This window comes from Lycorma delicatula, chromosome 11 (assembly GCF_047948215.1).
Source record: "Lycorma delicatula isolate Av1 chromosome 11, ASM4794821v1, whole genome shotgun sequence".
Classification (NCBI taxonomy): Eukaryota; Metazoa; Arthropoda; class Insecta; order Hemiptera; family Fulgoridae; genus Lycorma; species Lycorma delicatula.
This window is the reverse complement of record NC_134465.1, coordinates 44123498-44143279: the sequence shown is the minus strand read 5'-3', so window position 1 is coordinate 44143279 and position 19782 is coordinate 44123498. Positions and strand designations below refer to the sequence as shown.

Here is a 19782-nt window from a genome sequence, read left to right as displayed (position 1 = left end):
GGTTTAAAAAATAATTACAATAATAGGATAAGTACAGAAAAATTTTTAATTAAGTTCTTCTCTCGAACAACAAAATATTAATAAGCTTTTAAATACTGGTATACAATTTCGTAACGTACAGTTACGTATATTATGTATGGGTGAATTTGTGAAGCTATCAGTACTGGCATGTTTTATAAAAATACAATTGATGGGTACGCATGTAGATCAGTAGTACGCATGTTTTGTTTACTTTTCGCCTAAATAAATTTAAGGGTTAAGATTACAATTTTTTTGAATGTTGGTGTTTACCACTGATCTCCATATAACTGGATAGAAAAGCCTTGTGGCTAAAATACAATTAAGTGTTCAATATTAAACCCACCGAGGTTGATCTAGTGGTGAACACGTCTTCACAAATCAGCTGATTTTAAAATCGAGAGTTCCAACGTTCAAAACCTTTTATACGGATTTGAATACTAGATCGTGGATACTGGTGTTCTTTGGTGGTTGGGTTTCAATTAACCACACATCTCAGGAATAATCGCACTGAGACTGTACAAGACTACACTTCACTTACACTCATACATATCCTGTGAAGTAATACCTGACGGTGATTCCCGGAGGCAAAGCAGGTAAAAGAGTGTTCAATATTGAAGCGTACTCCAGCGCCATAGAATGAGTGGCTGGGAACTGGAATGGAATGCAAAGTTGGCGGGAGTTTATTTCTCCCTACTTATCGCAGAACCTGGACAGAGTCCCTTGCTGCTGGATGATACTAATCGGGCGTGTTTTTTTTTAAAAGGGTTATTTTAAATGGCGGGTCTATTTTTTCAAGTTTTGTTTATTATTTTGTGATTTTAAGACGGATTTAATTGCATTCCAATCCGTTGTTGAACCAGCGTTATCGAACCCATTTTATGGGCCGACCGCGGAAGGCTAGGCTTATGCCTGTCCTCCCGACATAATTCCCCTTCAGACCGTCCACTGAAGTCCTTTCGGTGCTAACGCTTCATAGGCTAGCAGGAATACGCCACAACGGGGCACTAACTTTATGGAGGGAGCAATGCGACCCCTACTCCGGAGGAGTCGCAATTGCTAGTTTATTTTTACTTAACTTGTAAGTTTTAAAAAGGAGAGGTTGTCTAGAAGTTTTTCATCCACTTCTGTTATGGCTGCCTTCCAGGACGCATCTCTGCTGGGCTCTGTTCCGGACTCCAGTCCGTGATGTTGGGGCGAGTAGAGAGTCTTCCTTCTTCTTCCGATGACCTCTTCATTCTTCTTTGGCCTGCACTTTCCGAATTAGTAGTAACCGAAGTTACATACCGTTAACCTTAAAATTCCCGAGGCCCCGAAGGGCTGAAGGGGGGAAAGTGCAGGTTTCTTCCTTCTTCCGTGCTGTCAGTGGCTGCTGGGCAGGTGACTGCAGGGCAGGTGGCTGCTGGGCTTGTGACTGCTGGGCTGATGGCTGCTGGGCTCGTTCCCTCTTTCTTCTTTCTTGAAAGGAAAGGTAATTTAGGAAAGGGAACTTACAAAATGGTGATACCTATTCGCGATCGCGGTTTTGGGGGGCTGGGAACTAAATAAAACCATTTTACGCTTGCGCGACTGTAATTATAATGGTAGGTATGTTTATTTTACTTAAGTCGTTTCAGTTTATTTAGTTCTAGCCATTCGTTTGTTGGCGCTAGGTTATCCTTCAAATTTTACCAGTTCCAATATAGGGGATCCTCTATTCCGTTATATAGAGATCAGTGATTTTCACGCATATTACGTGCGTTAAATTACTTTACCACTAGCGCTTGCTAGAGAATTGAAGAAACACATATTTTTACGATATTCTTAAAGTCCAAATATCGGGATTCAGAAAGTAAATAAATATCACCGTATTTCTCTTTTTTATTTTTTAAATACAGTATATTTTTATAATTTAGTTATATGTATTGTCGCTATTTCATTAAAAAAAAAAAAAAAAATTGTTAGGAAAGCTGTGTTAGCATTGGTCGCAGGGGTGTTAGTTGGTACAGTTCTTGATTAAGCTTAACATCAGCTGATTTTATAGTTTTCAACTACTGTTATGGATTTCACATTTTCGCGATCAACTTATCAGATCACATATCAGTTTAACATAAAACGTATGAAACGCATTAATGATAAGATATATAATTCTTTCTTTTTTTAAATTAAACTTACATACTTTGATTCATTAACCAACTTCATTTTTTAAGAATGATATAAATCCAGTTAAAAATAGTAGTAAAATTTTTTTTCTTATTTGCAAAGCTTTTGAAAAGCAACGATATTGTGTATTCAAATATGTTTTAGTTTAAGAATTATCCCAATAAATAAATTAATTGCTGTTAAAAAAAAAAAAAAATATATATATATATATATATATATATATAAGGTTAGCATTAATTCTTTCGTCTCGTACGCGCGCGCCCACACACATACACAAACATATGTATCAGTGTATGTTGTTTTTTAATTTTAAACTTTTTTTCTATTTTAATTTAGATCTTAAATAAAAATCGGAAGAAAGTGGTCTATTAGTACTGTGTTTATGAGACACCCAACCTTTTCTATTTTCCATATATGTGATATAAACAATCCATTTTCTTTTAAAACCCAAACTATAACAAATTTGTTAGAATATCAGGTGATTTTTTTATGCTTGTGTGATTTCACTGCACGGCTTATAAAGATTTTTTTCCTGCATTCATACATATTTTACTCTAATATATAAATATTCTTGTAAATATATATATATACATATCTCATATTTTATAGACAATAGATGTTAATTAATAATTTAATGTAGTTATTAATTTATTTTATGATTTAGATAGCTTTGTATAAAACTTTATGTTTTTTTTCAGTTTGATACACAAGTGAACAACCTTATAGGAGTCAAAACAATTTAACTGGATAATTATAATTCTAGCTTAAATGTCACAAAATGTAAACTTCTTTTTTTTTATGCAGGCAAGATTGGCAGAACTTGAAACACCAAAGAGATTAGAACATTTGCAGAAGCTGGAAGATTTAAAACGTCATTTGCTAGACCTAGAAAAGCAGGTAAACGGTTGTTTTTTAATCTCATAATTTCTAATACCGTTTAAGTATACATATTAGATACTATATTTATTAGTAGGTTATTATATTTATGAATTTATTTTGCTATGATAATCTTTTTGTTGTTGGATACCAATGTGAAGTTTTATTAGAATATGTTTTATTATTTTTTATATAGAGTGGAGTTTTATATTTTGATAATTAAATGGAATTTAAAATTAACAGTCCTGAGTTTTAAATGTATACAATTAACATAAACTAAAGGAAATATAGAGCATTTTTCATTCTGTAGGTACTCTTAAAATAGGCAAAATAAGTTTATTCTTGCCAGTAAAATGCAATCAGTATTAGTTAAAAATTCAATAAATTTTTTTAAATAAAATTAAAAATATTAGCTAAAACTACAGAAACTGTAGTTAAAGTAAATGACCTACTTCATAAATAGTCAACATAGTAAAATGTATGATAATATCTTTGAATTTAAGTATTAAACATTCTTAGAAGCCAACTTATTAATTCCAAAAATTACAGTCCATAAAAAATAAATAATTTTTTAGAATTAATGAAAACCATCATTACTCGAAGCAAATTCCAGTACAATAATAATACAATTTATCATAATAAAATTGTACCACAACTGGGAGTGTATTTTCAGTGATGGTGGAATGTTGAATGTTATGTCTTATCTGATAAAATACATTTTAAAATACTTTTCTGGGATAAAAGTTATGATAAACATAAAAAGAATTTATATTAATAGAATTAGTCATGAAGTATTTCATTTACTGCTATAAAAATTACATTCAAAACTGTATAAGTAAAAGATATTTTTTATGATGTGCTAAAGATATATAAAAAAAGCTGGTAAACAATTCCTTCATTTATGCAACTCAGATTACTGAGAGATTCATCTTAAACAGATTACTACTTAGAAGAAAAATTAATTGGAACACTTAAAAGAATGCAAGAGTGTAAATAAAGAATTACCTAGGTCTCACAGTAATCATATCTCATCTGTATCTCTTCATCAGTTATAAACCAAATTAAATGTGCAACATTTATCCATATTTAGAAGTCAACATACAAAATTTCATGTTAATCCAGTATGAAGATATCAGGCAAAACGATAGCCAAAGAAAAACATTTTTTTTTTTAATTTGCCTTATTAAACCCTTACCCTTGAATGAAATGGCCGAAATATATAACCATAGTGGCATATTAATGTAATAAAATCATGTAATTAATAAATCAAGAGCCCAGAAATGACAAAAAAGAAAAATTGGTTTTGTTCCACCTTTTTGTTGGGGTTTGAATAAGATTAAACACTATCAGAAAGCATTTTGACTATCTAAGGGGCATTAAATTATGCAAAAAAAATTATCTGCCCTTTAATAAAATTTTGGAGACTCATAAACCTTCTTCATATTTCTATTCCCTTTGGACTGATTGTGACATACATTAAATGGCATTAATACTCATGTAAGAAATCATTATGCCAAATTTAATTAAAATCAGCCCATCCAGTCTGGAGAGAACTATCAGAAAGCATTCAATATACATATGCATTTCCAGATGTCTTCAATTCTAAAATAAGGATTTTTGTTTAGAAGGGGGTCATAAAATGTCAAGATCTCCAAAAACCTCAACAAGCAAACTTTTATTCACTTAGCATACATTTCTTTGTATAGTATATGTATAGCTACAAAATAAAAATAAAGATAAAAATTTTAAGGTAAACCCAAACAGATTTATAAATCCTTGAAAGATTTATATGATTTTGTTTTTTATACTCTATAAATATAAAATAATAATTTGTAGCATCAATAAGGAAAAATAAAATAGTAACTGTGAAACTAAAAGTGACAATAAGGAATAATAAGAAAAATCAAAAATCATGTGTGTAACATACAGAATCCTGGGGCAAAGACATAAACTACCCAAGCTGCGAATGGACCAACTCAGAACTCAATTTCCAGTCTAGTTATTCCAGAACAACTCTAATGGCTAAATTTGGTAAAGCCTTCAAATCCTCGTTCCCAATAATTCCTATGAGAATAACAGGCTAGGCCTATTACAGTTACAATGAATGATAATAAATTTTGTATTCTATGAAAAATGCTATGCCTGACTGGGACTTGAACCTGGAACCTCCAGAAGAAACCCAGAAATGCTACCACTCTGCCATGTAGATTGGCAGATTTTATTATAATAACATTTTATAGATTATACCTTCATAAAGGATGAAAAAATATATTTATTTGTGATGTGATAAAACGAGAATTTTCATTTCTATCAAAAAGAATTTACTTAACCTTCTATACTGATATTCTTCCGTTCAGAATAGTCGTCCAGAGATGCAAAACCCCTATTCCAGCATTTCTTGCAATTTTTAAAACATTTGTGGAAAGATTTTTTTTTTGCCATAGCCTTAGCAATTTTTTTCTTTATCACCTATCATCACCAATTGTTTTTTTTTTTTTTACTGGTCTCTTAATCAGTGGGAACAAGATAAAATTGAGGGAGCTGTGTCTGGAGAATATAGAGAAAGCTGTAGTATAGTATTTTGTTATTTTTGACATAATAGTTATAAATTAATAAAGAAGTCTGAGTTGAAGCGTTATCACAGTTCAAAATCTAAAAATCTTTTGCCCATATTTGAATTCTTCAGATTACCTAAGTAAATAGCATAAAACTGCTAAGCAAACTGTTTGTTCAACATACAACAAACAATAAGTTTTAGTTAGGATTCATAATGTGAGACACCATTGTAATAAAAGAAAAAAACTCTTATGCAGTTACTCTCTGCAAAAAAAATCTACTTTTCATTTCCAACATCCTCACTATTTTACTATTAAAAATGTACCAATTTTCAAAGTACAGTGCACTACATATGTTCGATTAATGAGTAGACTCTTATACAAACACCAGCATTCAACGCACTCACCACATAAGCATGTATGAAAATACACCACCACACAAACAACATAACCTCAATTTGAGGTTATGTTGTCTTTTTTTTTTTTTTAAACACCCCAACATCCCCGGCCACCGCCGTTAGGCTATGCGCAGGAATGTCGGAGTGTCGTGGCAGTCGACTGCCCCCCTGGCTTGCCTTTTCTTTGGCGTCCCATCGGGGTCCTCTCAGTTTCATCAAGATGCAGTAGCCCTCCCTTCTGGACGACCACTACATTCCTCCACTGAGAGGCTACCCTTCCCGTCCCTAAACTAGGTTGCCGGCTACGCCTTGCGCGAAGCCGGCAAACCGCCGCATCCCCCCTCTCACACCTGAGGGTCCCAAATGCATCATCGGAGCACCCCAACTGACCTTCATTCTTGCATATGAAGGAGCCAAAGCGTCCTCTGCATCCAGGCTGCCTCCCTGGCTCTGCACGGCGACCACGATTCGCCCCCTGTATTTTTTTTTTCACACCCATACGCAGGACACAACACAAGTAATAAAACACACTTACTCTCACTTACACCACCACTTAGCCGCCATCAGGAAAACGCAGTTAAGCCTAGTAACACACCCATACAAAATACATAATTAATAAAAGTCTACTCTTCCCATCCGTCTCATTCTTCGGCTTCGTCACCGCTGGTCGTGGCCTTCCTACACACGGTCGCAGTGATCGTGTATGCCATCCCGCCAACAATATAAACACAAAAACATAAACAAAAGAAATGAAATACACACTACAATAAAATAAAATTCGGTAAACACAGTAACTTCCCGCTGCTGCGGCAGCTCTCGTCGCAGTCAGCCACCACTATCACGTTGGCTGCGATTACATTCCTCAACCAGCAGCAAAACACAAAACAACTCAATAAAATGAAATAAAATAAAACACAATCAGGACAATAGCGAAGAACCCTCCCTTCAGTTGCAGCCCATCACGTTGGTGTCTGAACTTATTCCTCCTTCCGCAATCCGCGTGCACGTTTGCTGTGAGCGCCCTCGTAGCCGTTAGCAATAACGGAAACACAATCAGTAAAATAAAGTAATACCACAATCATACAATACAAGGAAAATACATAATAAATGAAACCCAATTTCATGTTGTCTCTTTGGCGATGTCATCTCTAGCCACGGTCAAAGCGATCGTGCTTGTCATCTCGAGCCGGCCGTAGAGTACCAACCACAGTGACAATGGAGACAATGAATTCACAATACAATACAACACAAAAATAAAATATATAATAGAAGAAACACACAGTATACTCGCTAGGGACATTGCTGTTTACCCGCGCCTAGAAGTCTTCTCCTCACTCTCTTCCATGTTCCTACTTCGTCTTCAGGATGCTAGCCACCGTGCTCTGTACCGCCTCCCATTCCCTCTTCCCTTTCAGCATGTGAGCTACAGTTGTTTCTGGAGTGAGGCCATCTGTGCCATGCCTACGCCGGACCACAGCCCATCTTTCGCACTCGTAAAAGGTGTGCTCTGGCGTGTCATCCTGGCCGCAGTAGAAGCACCTCGGTGTCCGTCTTCTCTTGAACCGATGTAGGTAGACCCCGAACTCCCCGTGTCCAGACAGGAACTGCGTGAGGAAGTAATCTACCTCCCCATGCCTCAGCCTGACCCACGGTCCGAAGTCCGGGATCAGTCTCCTGGTCCATGCCCCAGCCGTAGCCGTTCTCCACATCTCCTGCCAGTTGACCATCAGCTGCCTCCGGGCTTCCGCCTTCGGCGTTCCTTCGTATGTGGAGACCAGCTGCGTGGCCCGCAGCTCGATGGGAGGCACCCCTGCGATGACTGCCACTGCGCATCCTGATACGGTGCGATACGCCGATGTTATGCGTATCGCCTCTCTTCTGGTAAGGGAGGCTAGTATCCGTACGTTCTTCTTTCTCGAAAGTGCGTCCTTCCAGGCCGGGACCGCGTACAGCAAGACGGAGGAAACCACTGAAAGGATCAGCCGTCGCTTGCTCGCCCGTGTTCCGCTCTTGTTGCCCGTTAGTTTTTGTAGAGCGTCTTGTATCTGCTCGGTCCCCTTCGTGACCTCTCTGAGGTGGGTGTTAGACAGTCCATTCTTGTCAATCCACACGCTCAGGTACTTAGCGCAACCGGACGTCTGGACCCGTACGTCGTCCACCATGAAGGACATTCCCCTCAGTCTTCTTCTGCCGGTGATCGGGACAGCCGCCGTCTTGTGCGGTGCCAGTCGTAGTCCTCTCTCCCCCAGCCATCTGCTGACGACTGCCAACGCCAAGTTTGCTTTATCTTCTACTTCCTCCTCCTCCGTCCGTCCCGATACCATCAGTGCGAGGTCATCTGCGTACGCGACCGACTGGCATCCTTCCGGGAGTTCTTCCCGCAGAAGGCCGTCGTACGCGATGTTCCAAAGAAGAGGCCCAAGCACCGACCCCTGCGGAACGCCTCCAAACATGTTGAAGTCATCTTCTCCTTCCTCTGTGCGTACCCGCAGAGATCTCTCATGCAGGTAGTCATTTATTACGGCGAGCAAGTAGTCGCTGATCCCTCTCTCCTGGAGTATTCCCATGATCACTCCCCATGGCACGCTGTTAAATGCATTCCTGATGTCTAGGAAAATGATCTATGGGATCTTCCTTCGTCGCCACGTGCATGCCGACTGAACTCTGGCCCAGTCTAGCACCCGTCGGACGGCGTCGACGGTCGATCTTCCCCGAACGAAGCAGTACTGGTCTGGAGAAAGACCTCCGACCGCAGTCTTTCAGCGATCAGTCTCTCATACAGCTTTCCCATCGTGTTGATGAGGCAGATCGGCCGGTATTTCCTGGTTTCTTCGGCTCCCGGTTTCGGGAGGAGGACCAACCTGGCCTCCTTCCAACAGCCGGGAAAACCCCCCGTGGACAATGCCCCATTGAACATGTCTAACACCGTCCACGGGTGCCTATCCACCAACACCTTCACGATGGACCCAGGGATGTTATCTGGGCCCAGGCTCTTCCGCAGGCTCATCTTCTTGGACGCCCACTGTAGTTCTTCTACAGTGAAGCGCCTTTGTTGATCACTAGCTATCGGTTCCCATTCCTCCTCTTCTATATATATATATATATAAGGAAATTACGTTTTAAGTGAGTGGTATTTTCATATTCCTCATACCTCAAAATGTAAAGAATATTCAATTTCCCCCCCCCCCCCCAATCATACCATGCAATAGAAATTAATACTTTTAATTTCTTCTTTGAAAAGTTTGTAAAAAATACCTTAATATTTAACCCAACTCTGCATGCTGTTTTTTGTGTCTTGCTTCTTCAGGAGCTTCCATTGGGATAATCGGACTTTAGTTTCATTAACATAACTGTACATGTTTCATCACCTGTTTGATTAATTTTGAGTTCAGTGATATAAACTAAAAATTGTTCTACATTGTTTTTGCGATGTTGCTTTTGTTTATAATTGAACAGTTTAGAACAAATTTTACTGTTAGTCGCGTTTCATACATAAAATGTCAGTCAGAATTATTTCACACAAACCATAAGAAATTTTCAGGAACGTAAAAACATCTTCAGCAACTTCTCCAGTGAGATTATAAATTACAACGTTTTGTCAATGTTTTCATTGATTGTTGATTTATTAAAACATTTTATCATATTCACGAAACAGTTTGAATTTCGTGCTGTTGACATAACATCCTTGCTAAAAGCCTTCTCTAACATTTTTGCCATTTCCCTACACTTTATTCCATTTTTAACACAAAATTTAATGCAAATCCTTTGTTCCATGATTTTCAAACAAAATAAATCACCACCTGTACTAGTATGTCCTAATTACTCGGCTCCCAAATTTGAACTGTACATCTAATATGACTTAAAATATTATAATTATTAATTTTACAAACTGTTATTGCATGTGAAGAATACAGACTTGGTGAAAAGAACATAGCACAGGGAATTAAAAAAAATGTTGGAAAGCATCTAAAAATCAAATTAAAATGTTTACATGATACATTCAGTGTAAATGCTGAACATCATTGTAGGAATATCAGTTACATTGAACACATATCTCAAGTACATAACGCGTGGAATTAAAACAATTTTAACTCATTTGTTAAATTAAAAAAATTCTACGCTACCGAATTGATTTTAGCGTATATTTTATTCTTTTAACGTGTATTTCAAATAAGGATACATCTTAGATGTATGAAAAATTTTTATTATAAATATAAAGAAATTATGATGAACTTTTTTATTTCATAATTTGATTATTTTAAAAATTTTACATTGATGATGATTTTAAGATTCATGAGTAGATAACAGGTGGTTATTAGTGAGTTCTAATCATTCTAGGCCTCTATGCATTACTCAGCTCAGTTGAATGGTTGGGCCAACCATCTAACCGTTCCAGCTAAACTGCATTGTGGTAGATCTGTTGTACAGCCAAATTAATTGTCTCTATATTGGGGCAGTAGTTACAAATAAATAATCCGACTTATCCAGCTATAGCATTCTCCCACTATGTATTTCTCCTTACTGTTCGGTGATGTTAGCAGTGTTGAACCAACAAACTTCATAGTGTTAAAATGTCAATATGTTTCATGTCATTTATCAAATTGTTTTTAAATATTTTAATTTAAAAGTTTTAATTTTAATCTGTAAGTTTAGGTATTTTTAGTTTTGAAATCTTCTATAATATTAAAAGTGATGAAATGAATGTGATAATGACATTATTTTGAAAATTTTGATAAATTATAAAACATATACGTGGGTGATGATTATAATTAATTATTCTTCATCAGCCACAGATATTTATTTTATATTTTATTTTTCAGTAAATCGTTGTACCATGCTAAGTAAATCATTGAAACATTTGCTTACAATTCTTAGAAATGTCTTCTAAAATCATCTAACTTGGGCAATAAATTTGATTGACAATTTCTTCTGATTTAACCATTTTTTTTTCAACTTCATTTCTTCCTTAAAAGTAATGTGAAGTTTAAAGTCATTAATTCAGTTACAATTTTTTTTAAATTTAGACAAGAGTTGTAGGCTTGGTGAAGAGTTCAGTCATGAGACTCTATAACAGCTGAGAAATTGTATCACAAGCTACATAAAAATTGTATCAAAAATATTGTGTTATCTGACTTTCACCTCCAATCTGTTTGTCAGCTTATTGGCCCACTCACATTAGATAATATGTGACCTTCATATTTAGCTGCCTCTGTAGTTTTCTATGGCTGATAGTTTGGTTTAGTCGTTAACATTTTGGATCAGCTGGTCTCAGGTTCAGTTACTAGCAAGAATCTATCTGGCATTTTTCTTTTGTCACTTCATCCATTTTGTCATAATATATGTAGCATATTGTCAAAATAAGATTTAAAAAAGGAGTTACATTTGTGTGCTCTCCAGCATTTATTTAGATTATTTTTAAGAACAATAATATCTTTTTTTTAACAGTTTACAACTAACTGAATATGAAACACTTTAGCCTAAGATTTATATATATATGAGGGGCGTTCGTCAATCCAAGACTATTCATTTTTAATAAATTTAGAACAAACTTATGATAGTAAAAAATACTTTTGTTTCCCGATGTAATCTCCTCCTACATTTATCCCAGCATTTTACTAGTCCCTGGATACCCGCAGTGAAGAAAGATATGTTTTTATGTTGAAACCAATATAGAACTGACTTCTTCACCTCATTGTTGCTGCTGAAATGCTGGCCTTCCATGAAAATTTTCAAGGGCCCAAATAGGTGAAAATTGCTGGGAGTGAGGTTTGGATCATATGGGGAGTATGGCATTAACTCCCAGCCAAGATCTTGTAGCATGTACGTCATGCAGTGGGCTGTATACAGTCATGCATTTTTCTGCAGAAACAGAACACTTTTAGTGATTGAACCAGGCCATTTTTGCACTGAACATTGTGCACATCTTGAAAAACTTTGCAGTAGTAGTCATTGTTAATATTGCCTCCACAGGTTAGAAAATTGACTTGAATGATGCCATTTTTATCCCAAAAAAACTGAAGCCATAACTTTAGTGACTCTGAACCACCTCGACCAGGATCATCACTCACTGATGTACAACCGTTAAAACATTTTACTGCAACTAAGAGAGTCTCATCCCCTTGCTGTGTGAGGAATCACGAATAAATCTCACCGGGTTTTACGCCTTCATTCATGAGAAATTTCATTACAGTGCGCTGTTCCGCATATTCATTTACTAAATTGGACGCCATTTTCGTTACGTCTGACTGTTGTTGTTTAACATTGTTTCACGCCTGTGCTACGCTGTGCGGTAATAGCTGACACTTGTACCTTATATGTACAACTAACAGAATGCCCAGGAATCTCCATTTACACTCTAGTCTAACGAAAGTCCTGGATTGACATAAACATCTCTCATATAGGTTTCTAATGTAAGTAAAAATTGTTCAATTTATAAGTTATTCCTTTAAAAATATTTATAGAAAGTTCTGCTTTTATATGTTGCAGTATGAAAAAGGTAAACCGCTTGTAAATTTGGTCGATAACATGGTGAAACTTGGATCATTATGCAGAGTCGGTGCACCATTTACTGGTCAAAATGGTGCTGCTCATGGTCTTAATGGCAGTAGTCCTTTATTAAGAGAACGTCTTGAATTTAACCATAAAGTTCAAGAACAACGATTATTAGCTGAAGAAAGGAGAGATTGGCAACGCCTTAGCCCTGATCATAATCAGTTACAAGTAAGTATTACGTTTTATTTTGTATTTGCTAAAATACTCTTATCCTACCTGGTTTTACTTTACCCTTTTGTTATTTATTTGACTACAGTTTAATCTTTTACTATTCTTTAATCTTATATAACTTTATATTATTTGAATTAATAATATATGCAAGGACCGGTACTTTAAATAACAGAATCCTTGAACTTCTGTAATTTACTTAAGGTAAAAAGGACTAAAAATTGATAGTGAAAAACAAAGCTTAAAAAATAAATATTAGCATTTTCCACGATGAACTTATTATAGTGATTTTTTAGCTCCATTTATAGATCCACAACTTATGCTCTACATTTATTGCTCCATCTAGCTGCTTAGTCTGGCTTCATATCCAGGCATTGATTTACTTCGCTCTTTGGGGCATAAAATGAAATTCAGTTTTTGAAAACTGATTTATTTATCGTAATCATGTAAAAATACATAATTTTAACTTTAGTTATAAAATTCACAAAAATTTTACAAAATAATAGTAACTGTCTTCCACACACAACCCATGAGGTACAGTCAATGTGTTTTTTTTTTATAGTCTTGAAATTTTTTTCAAGACACGATTCATTTTTGCATGCCTCACATTTACTGCATATTACAAAAAATTACTGTAATTAAAAGATTTTTCCTATTTGTTTTTCTTGTACTTTAATATTATTCATTTCAATTTCTTATTTCTGTTACATAATTTTAATGTTAGCCCTTGAACTGCTAGCAAATACACCGTTTGAATTTTTTAAATTGATCATACCGTTCCACTGATATAACTGAATTTCAAAATAAGAGAATGACCAGACAACTGGATCATCGAGAGTGTATCTTTTATAAGCAAACATTTAGCCCTTGTACTGTTAGAAAATATGCTGCTTGAATTTTTAAAAATGGTCATACCGTCTCTTAGATATAACTGAATTTCAGAGTAGCAGAATGACCGTACAACTGGCTAATTGAGAGTATAAATGAAAAACATAACCATCCTTAAAATAAATGGAAACTTTTTGCTGAATAGATTTCTTTTATATACCTATAGGGTCCTTAATCTTGCATTTCAAAGAAATCAACTTCTTTTTTATATATATGTAAACGATATATAGATATTTAATGCACAACATTTTTTTTTATCATTGTAATCGGTAGAGGATGGAGCTGAAGTTCATGATCTGTGGAAGAAGGGTTAATAAAGAAGTTTTATTCTTAAATATTATTATGAGTACTATAATTAATTCATTCATATAATATCTTTATGACATTATTATATGAGATGCTGGCCAAACAAATGTTGCATGATGCTAGAATTTATGTGTCCACCAGGTTCAGACAGGATTTTTGGGACAGAGATTGTTTTTTACTGATTATTTTGTCAAGTGGAAAACTAAAATGTTGTCAGTCTTGTTAAAATAAAATTATCAAAATTATATTTATCATTTGAAACAAAAATTTGAGTACCTTCCTCCAGTCTCATAAACTATGTGCCCCAAGTCAAGTAATTATTATTCTTTGTTAACATTTAAAAATATCTATGTGTAAGTAAAACTTCATTAAAAGTTTGTTAAGTTCTTACTAGATTTAATTTAGTAGGATATATTTGGTGTTTATCTTACAGATTGTAATGTAGTTTTACAGTTTACATATTCATTAAATTTTGTTTGTAAAATCTAATCTGTTTGGAAGCTTGTGAGCTTTTGTTTTAAATTGTTTATTAAACAATAGATATTTTTATGGTAAAATAAAGTTTAATTTTTTTTTTGTTTCATTTTCAGGCTAAAGTTGCTCAGTTATATAGATTAGACAGGTTATTGCAAGAAGAAAGTGGTACATTGTACAGCTTGCAGCAAGATAAGGTAATTGAAATTTCTTTCTTTTTATTTACATCAGCACTTATACCCTTCTAATTAAGTTTGTATTTTAATGAAGCAATTTAAAATTTTTATCTTTTGTCCTTTTATAGGGTTTTGTTTAAATATATTATTTTTAAATATCGTAGAACTTGGGAATTTTGCATCTCATATAAAGTGCTTTTTTAATGTTTTGTTTTTTATTTTTTTTGTTAGAAAAAAATAGTTTCTGTAACAGTATATCCTAGTAATAAAATGACTATAAATTGTTTGTATCTGGTGCTATTTATATTTTAATTAATTTTTTTGTCAGATAAACAAAAATTATATTCATACAGTATGTAGAATAATTTAACTTTATATAAATAATGAATTCAATTTTCTTCCTAAATTTTTTTTCTAAACTTTCTTAAACTTGTCTTTTTTTAACAGTAAAAACTTTTCCCCAAGTAAGAAGGAGAAAATGTAAAAAAAAGAAAGCAGAAAGCTCTTAAGTGGTATAATTGCAATGTCAAAAAATATATTTTTTCTATAATCTTTTATTGGCATATATATATATATATATAAATCTGCCAGTTATATTTATAAGTTCACTAGAATTGTATTCTAAGAAAAAAAAAAATCTTGTAAGAAAATATTGCAAAAAAATCCCAAATCCTGACAGGGACATATTATATTTTAAAAAATATATATTTTTTCTTGAAGTTTAACTAGCCAAATTTGTTTTATGTTCCGTTGGATACTCCTTCATGTCTTAGAATTCTGAGTAATGAACAAATATGTTTAGTAAGGAAGCTGACTTCATCTGTGGTGGCTCTTTAATGTCTGAAGGAAAAGTATTACATTGTAGAATATATTTATATATATAACTGGTGTACACAATTTGTTTCCATCTTGATCAAGATCTCCTGAAGGACTAGGGCAGGATGTATATTCATTAACTGGATGGAGTTGAGATATTTCTTTAATCGTAGTTGTTTGCCTTATTTCATTATCTTTCCAAAACCTGCTCTCCCTGTGCCACTGTTCCTCATTTCCCTTACTTTTTTAATTTATTGTTTCTTTGCTTGCGGTTTTCTGTGGATTTTATTAGATAGTCATCAGATCCGTGTTAAGAATTTAGGCACCTTTTTGAAATACTGTGTTTTAGGTACAGTGCGATTTGATGAGGATAAGTCTCTCTATAGATATGTCCAGGGACTGTGTTTCTATCCTCTGTTTTGTTACAAAAAACCTGATGCACACGAGAGGGACTTTCTTGTAAATCCAAGCTTCTTAAGGCTTCAAAATAAAATATAAAATAATACTATTCTTTCAATAACAGGTTTGAACTGAATGACCTCTATTATTTTTTTTTTTAGTCCTTAGCATCTCTTATACAATATTCATCACTTCTTACCATCATAATTTTTTAAGCCTCCCAGTCTTTCTATCACTGAAAACAATTTGTATATAGGTTATGCTCCAAACTTGATTTTTTCCCATCCGTATTAACTTTGTCAAATTCTTCTCTTCTCTTATTTATGGACATGTAAAATAACTGGATTTCTAAATTATCCAAATATTTCTTACTTTCTGATCATCCACTTTTTAATCTACTTAATAATTTCAAACATTCGTCTATATTTGATATATTTATGTTTAAAAACAAGTTTTTAATGTTCAGATTGGAGCTGTATTTTCATATAACAGAAAAATCACTTTCATAGCATTTTAAATTATCTTATTTTCACCGATTACTTTTGTAAAAGTAAAAATAGTTGCCGGCCAGCTCTTTTTAAATTAAGTTAATGAAACAAACCTTCTATTCATTACGATTCACACAGCATGAGAGCATACCTTGATGCGAGCACTGATACCATCCCAGTAAAATTTATTCAATAATAAATGTAAAAAATCCTTTCGTAACAGTGATTACAAACTTGTCAGATGATTGTGCTTAATTATGTATAACAAGTTATCTTCCATCCTGATCAAATACACAAAATGGAGTGAAACAATCAAATATATAAATTTTGTACCAGGTGATTAGCCCTTGCCAAGTGTGATTTGTATAAATCTCTTATTCATTAATATGAATCCGAGCATCAATTTCATAGCATTAATAAAAACATCTTGTATCCGTCACTAGTGGTTATTGAAGTAAAAGTCAAAACTTTCTACTCAATTTCATTAGTGAAATGAAAATAAAACTTTATTTGTTCACCCTTCCTAAGAAAAGTTTTTTTTTAATTTTAAACTTTAGAGGGAAAAATATTTAAGTTACTGAAAGATTAAAAGATAAAATAGAATGATGGAAAGTTAAAAAATTAAACAAATCATAGTAGTTCTAAGCATATTTGGTTTATACGCAGTAGTCCATTATGCTTGGCTCAGGGTGTACGTTAGTTTAGTTAGTGGTTGTAGTGGAAATATATGGTACGTAGTTCAGAAAGGGGAATGAACTGTTATGCAGCAGTGTTCACTCTTAAATTACTTTGCATCATTTAACATTGTTATGTTTATTATACTTTGACTAAACTTATTAGTTTTTAATACTACCTACAACAAAGTATTTTTAATATTAAATTGAAATGCCTCAACCAAAATCAACATGTTTATTAGACAAAAGTATGTGATTTACAATAACTAGCTGTACTTACGATTTTCATTAGATACGGTTTTAAATATGTTTATAATGATGCATTTACTTGGCTTTGTGTCACCACTCCTTTGACTAACAAGCATGTTAATGTTGACTAACGACCAATGTTCGAATTGGGTTATGAATGTGTAAAAAAAATTCTCAGGAAACCTATTTTTCTTAAATTAGAAATTTTGAGATCAAATGAACCTTCTTTATTTTACTTCAAAGTCTACAATCATTTCCTAGAATCTTTGGGTTTTTTTAGAGTTACTGTACAAATTCTTTACAGTTGATCGTATCAACTCATTACTTACATGCAGTGGTAAAAACAAATTTGAACAAAATATTCTGCCGTGACGTTATTTATTTATTTACTTAATTTTGTTATTCTAAAATTCTGTCAAATGAACATTATTTTCATATAGATTTTAAATGACTAATTTAATTTTAATTTTTATCAGGAAATGTTAGAACGAGCGCTCGGTGGTTTAAGACATAAATTACAAGGTATTCATGGTAATCCGGCTGAAGCAGAACGATATCGTAGGCAACAACGATTATTAGAAAGAGAATTAACACGTGTACGTTCTATTCTTGCTCACAATTCAAAGGTAAGTCATTATTTTTATATTTTTTAGTTGTACATCCCTTTTTATATCGTGGAAAGTTTGTATATTACAACAGGTAGTGTACAGTAATCATGCAAAGAATGACTTTCAATTTTTTTTGTTTTGGGGTTCACGAAGCATTGAGAGATGAAAAAAATAGGGATAGTTTTTCTCTTTGTGTGTGCTTTTGTGGGAAGGTGAGTCATTTATGTTATTAACATTTAAAGTCAAGATATTGAAGGAGAAGGTAGGTTAAGAGATTAGAATCGATTTTCAGGTCATCTGTTGGGAAGCTTTAGTGACATCATTGCCAATTTTTTTTTATTAAAATTGAATCTAAATTTGCAAACATTGAAGGACCCAGTAATGGTAGTGATTTTTCTGAAGATTCTCACCTGTTGGTACATGAAACATTAGTCTCTAAAACTATCACCAGATCTATTGTGTACAGCAGTTTGCAATGATTTAACGTAATATACTTTTATTGATATTAAAGTCTGACCAGATGATGTGGTGTTTAGCATGCTGATTTTTAGATACTTTGTTCTCTGGTTTGATTTCCAGAAAAATTCAGGCAATTTTTCACTTATCATTTCATTCATCTCATATTCATCGTTAAAATACATGCAAAAGCATGCCTCAGGTTGTATGCTAAACAGAAAAAAGTTTCCTGTTTAACATTTTGTAATATTTTAAAGTTTGCTGAAAGATAAGTTTACTAATTAATTTGCTTGGTTAGGTTATTAACCAATTATGTATGCAGAATATTTTTCATATAAGCGTGGTGAATCCACTTCTAGAGTACCAATACTTCTGTTTTTAAAAAGTTATTATTTTTATATTTACTAGGCTTACTGTGGGTATAATATGCTTTTTATGTTAAAAATATTTTTTAAGAAGAATATAATATTTATCTTACCAAGTTTTTATTTAAAAATGTTAATTAAAATTCAATTCATTATTTAAAAAAAAAACATTCCTTTTTGTATAAAAGATTTTAACCCCTTTTCTAAATCTGCTTTATTTTTTATCAAATCAAATAGAAAATAATAAATGTCTAAAACTATAAGCGCATCTAAATTTTGAAATGATGATCATCATGTGATATAGGGAATCAATTAACCTCAACTTCAATGCGATAAAGAACTTTTATGAAAACTAATGAAACAATAATAGTGTTTTACTTTTACCTTTTAAAAATTGAATTTCTTGTTTTATTCATAAGATTGTTTAATGCTTAAGTGTTTATTTCTTTTTTTTTTCTAATCAATAATTATATTATTTTTCTTAAAGCCATAATTTATATAAATATAAATTTTCTCCAATAAAGGAAATTTATGTAATACTTTGCAAATTTTTTTATGTAATCTATTTTTTTTTTTGCAGAAATTAGAAGAAACTGTTGCCGAAAATGCAAGATTAGAACAAGAACTTGTCATATTACGACAGAAGTTACAGACTTCACGTCGCGTACCAGATTCTTCAACAGGTCCAACAACTGCAGCATTAGAAGCTGAATTACGTCGTGTTCAAACACTTGTTGGTGATTTGCAACGTCAGCGCCAAGAATTAAGCCTTCAAGTTCGTCAATTAACTGAAAAAAGTCATTCTTTAAGTCAACAAATACGACCTGGACCTACTGGAATTGCTGGTAAAAGAAAAAAAAAAAAAAATTAAAGAAGTGATTACTTTTTTTTTAAGAAATATGATTATTATATAATTTTTTAATCTATAAACTATTAATTCAAAATATTTCATTTTATGAAGATTTTAATTTTTTCCTTTTTTGAAAAAAAAAGCCTCTAAATAATTAGTTTTTATTGATGAAAATGAATTCATCCAGTAACTTCCTTTTTAATTTTTATTTTCCAATTTAGATAGCGCTGCAGGAGTGCTAAGCTATAGCTCTGTTGTGGAAAATATTGTAATTGGTCCAGTCAGGCATATGCGGTTTACTCCAGATTTTGATGTTTTGATATC

The 19782-nt window shown here is 33.3% G+C and overlaps 1 protein-coding gene across 3 annotated transcripts in view; it reads left to right on the top strand.

Moving 5' to 3' along the window:
• Positions 1–19782, top strand: part of LOC142332611 (uncharacterized) — a 643294-nt gene that overhangs the window by 587401 nt on the left and 36111 nt on the right. For all 3 annotated transcript variants that reach the window (XR_012758351.1, XM_075379149.1, XM_075379148.1), the window contains 5 exons: positions 2965–3057; positions 12476–12709; positions 14494–14574; positions 17656–17805; positions 19189–19453. Coding sequence is in view for 2 of the 3 variants with exons in the window: in XM_075379149.1 (XP_075235264.1) it covers positions 2965–3057; positions 12476–12709; positions 14494–14574; positions 17656–17805; positions 19189–19453 (823 nt within the window). In the remaining variant the exon portion in view is untranslated. The remainder of the gene's footprint in view (positions 1–2964; positions 3058–12475; positions 12710–14493; positions 14575–17655; positions 17806–19188; positions 19454–19782) is intronic.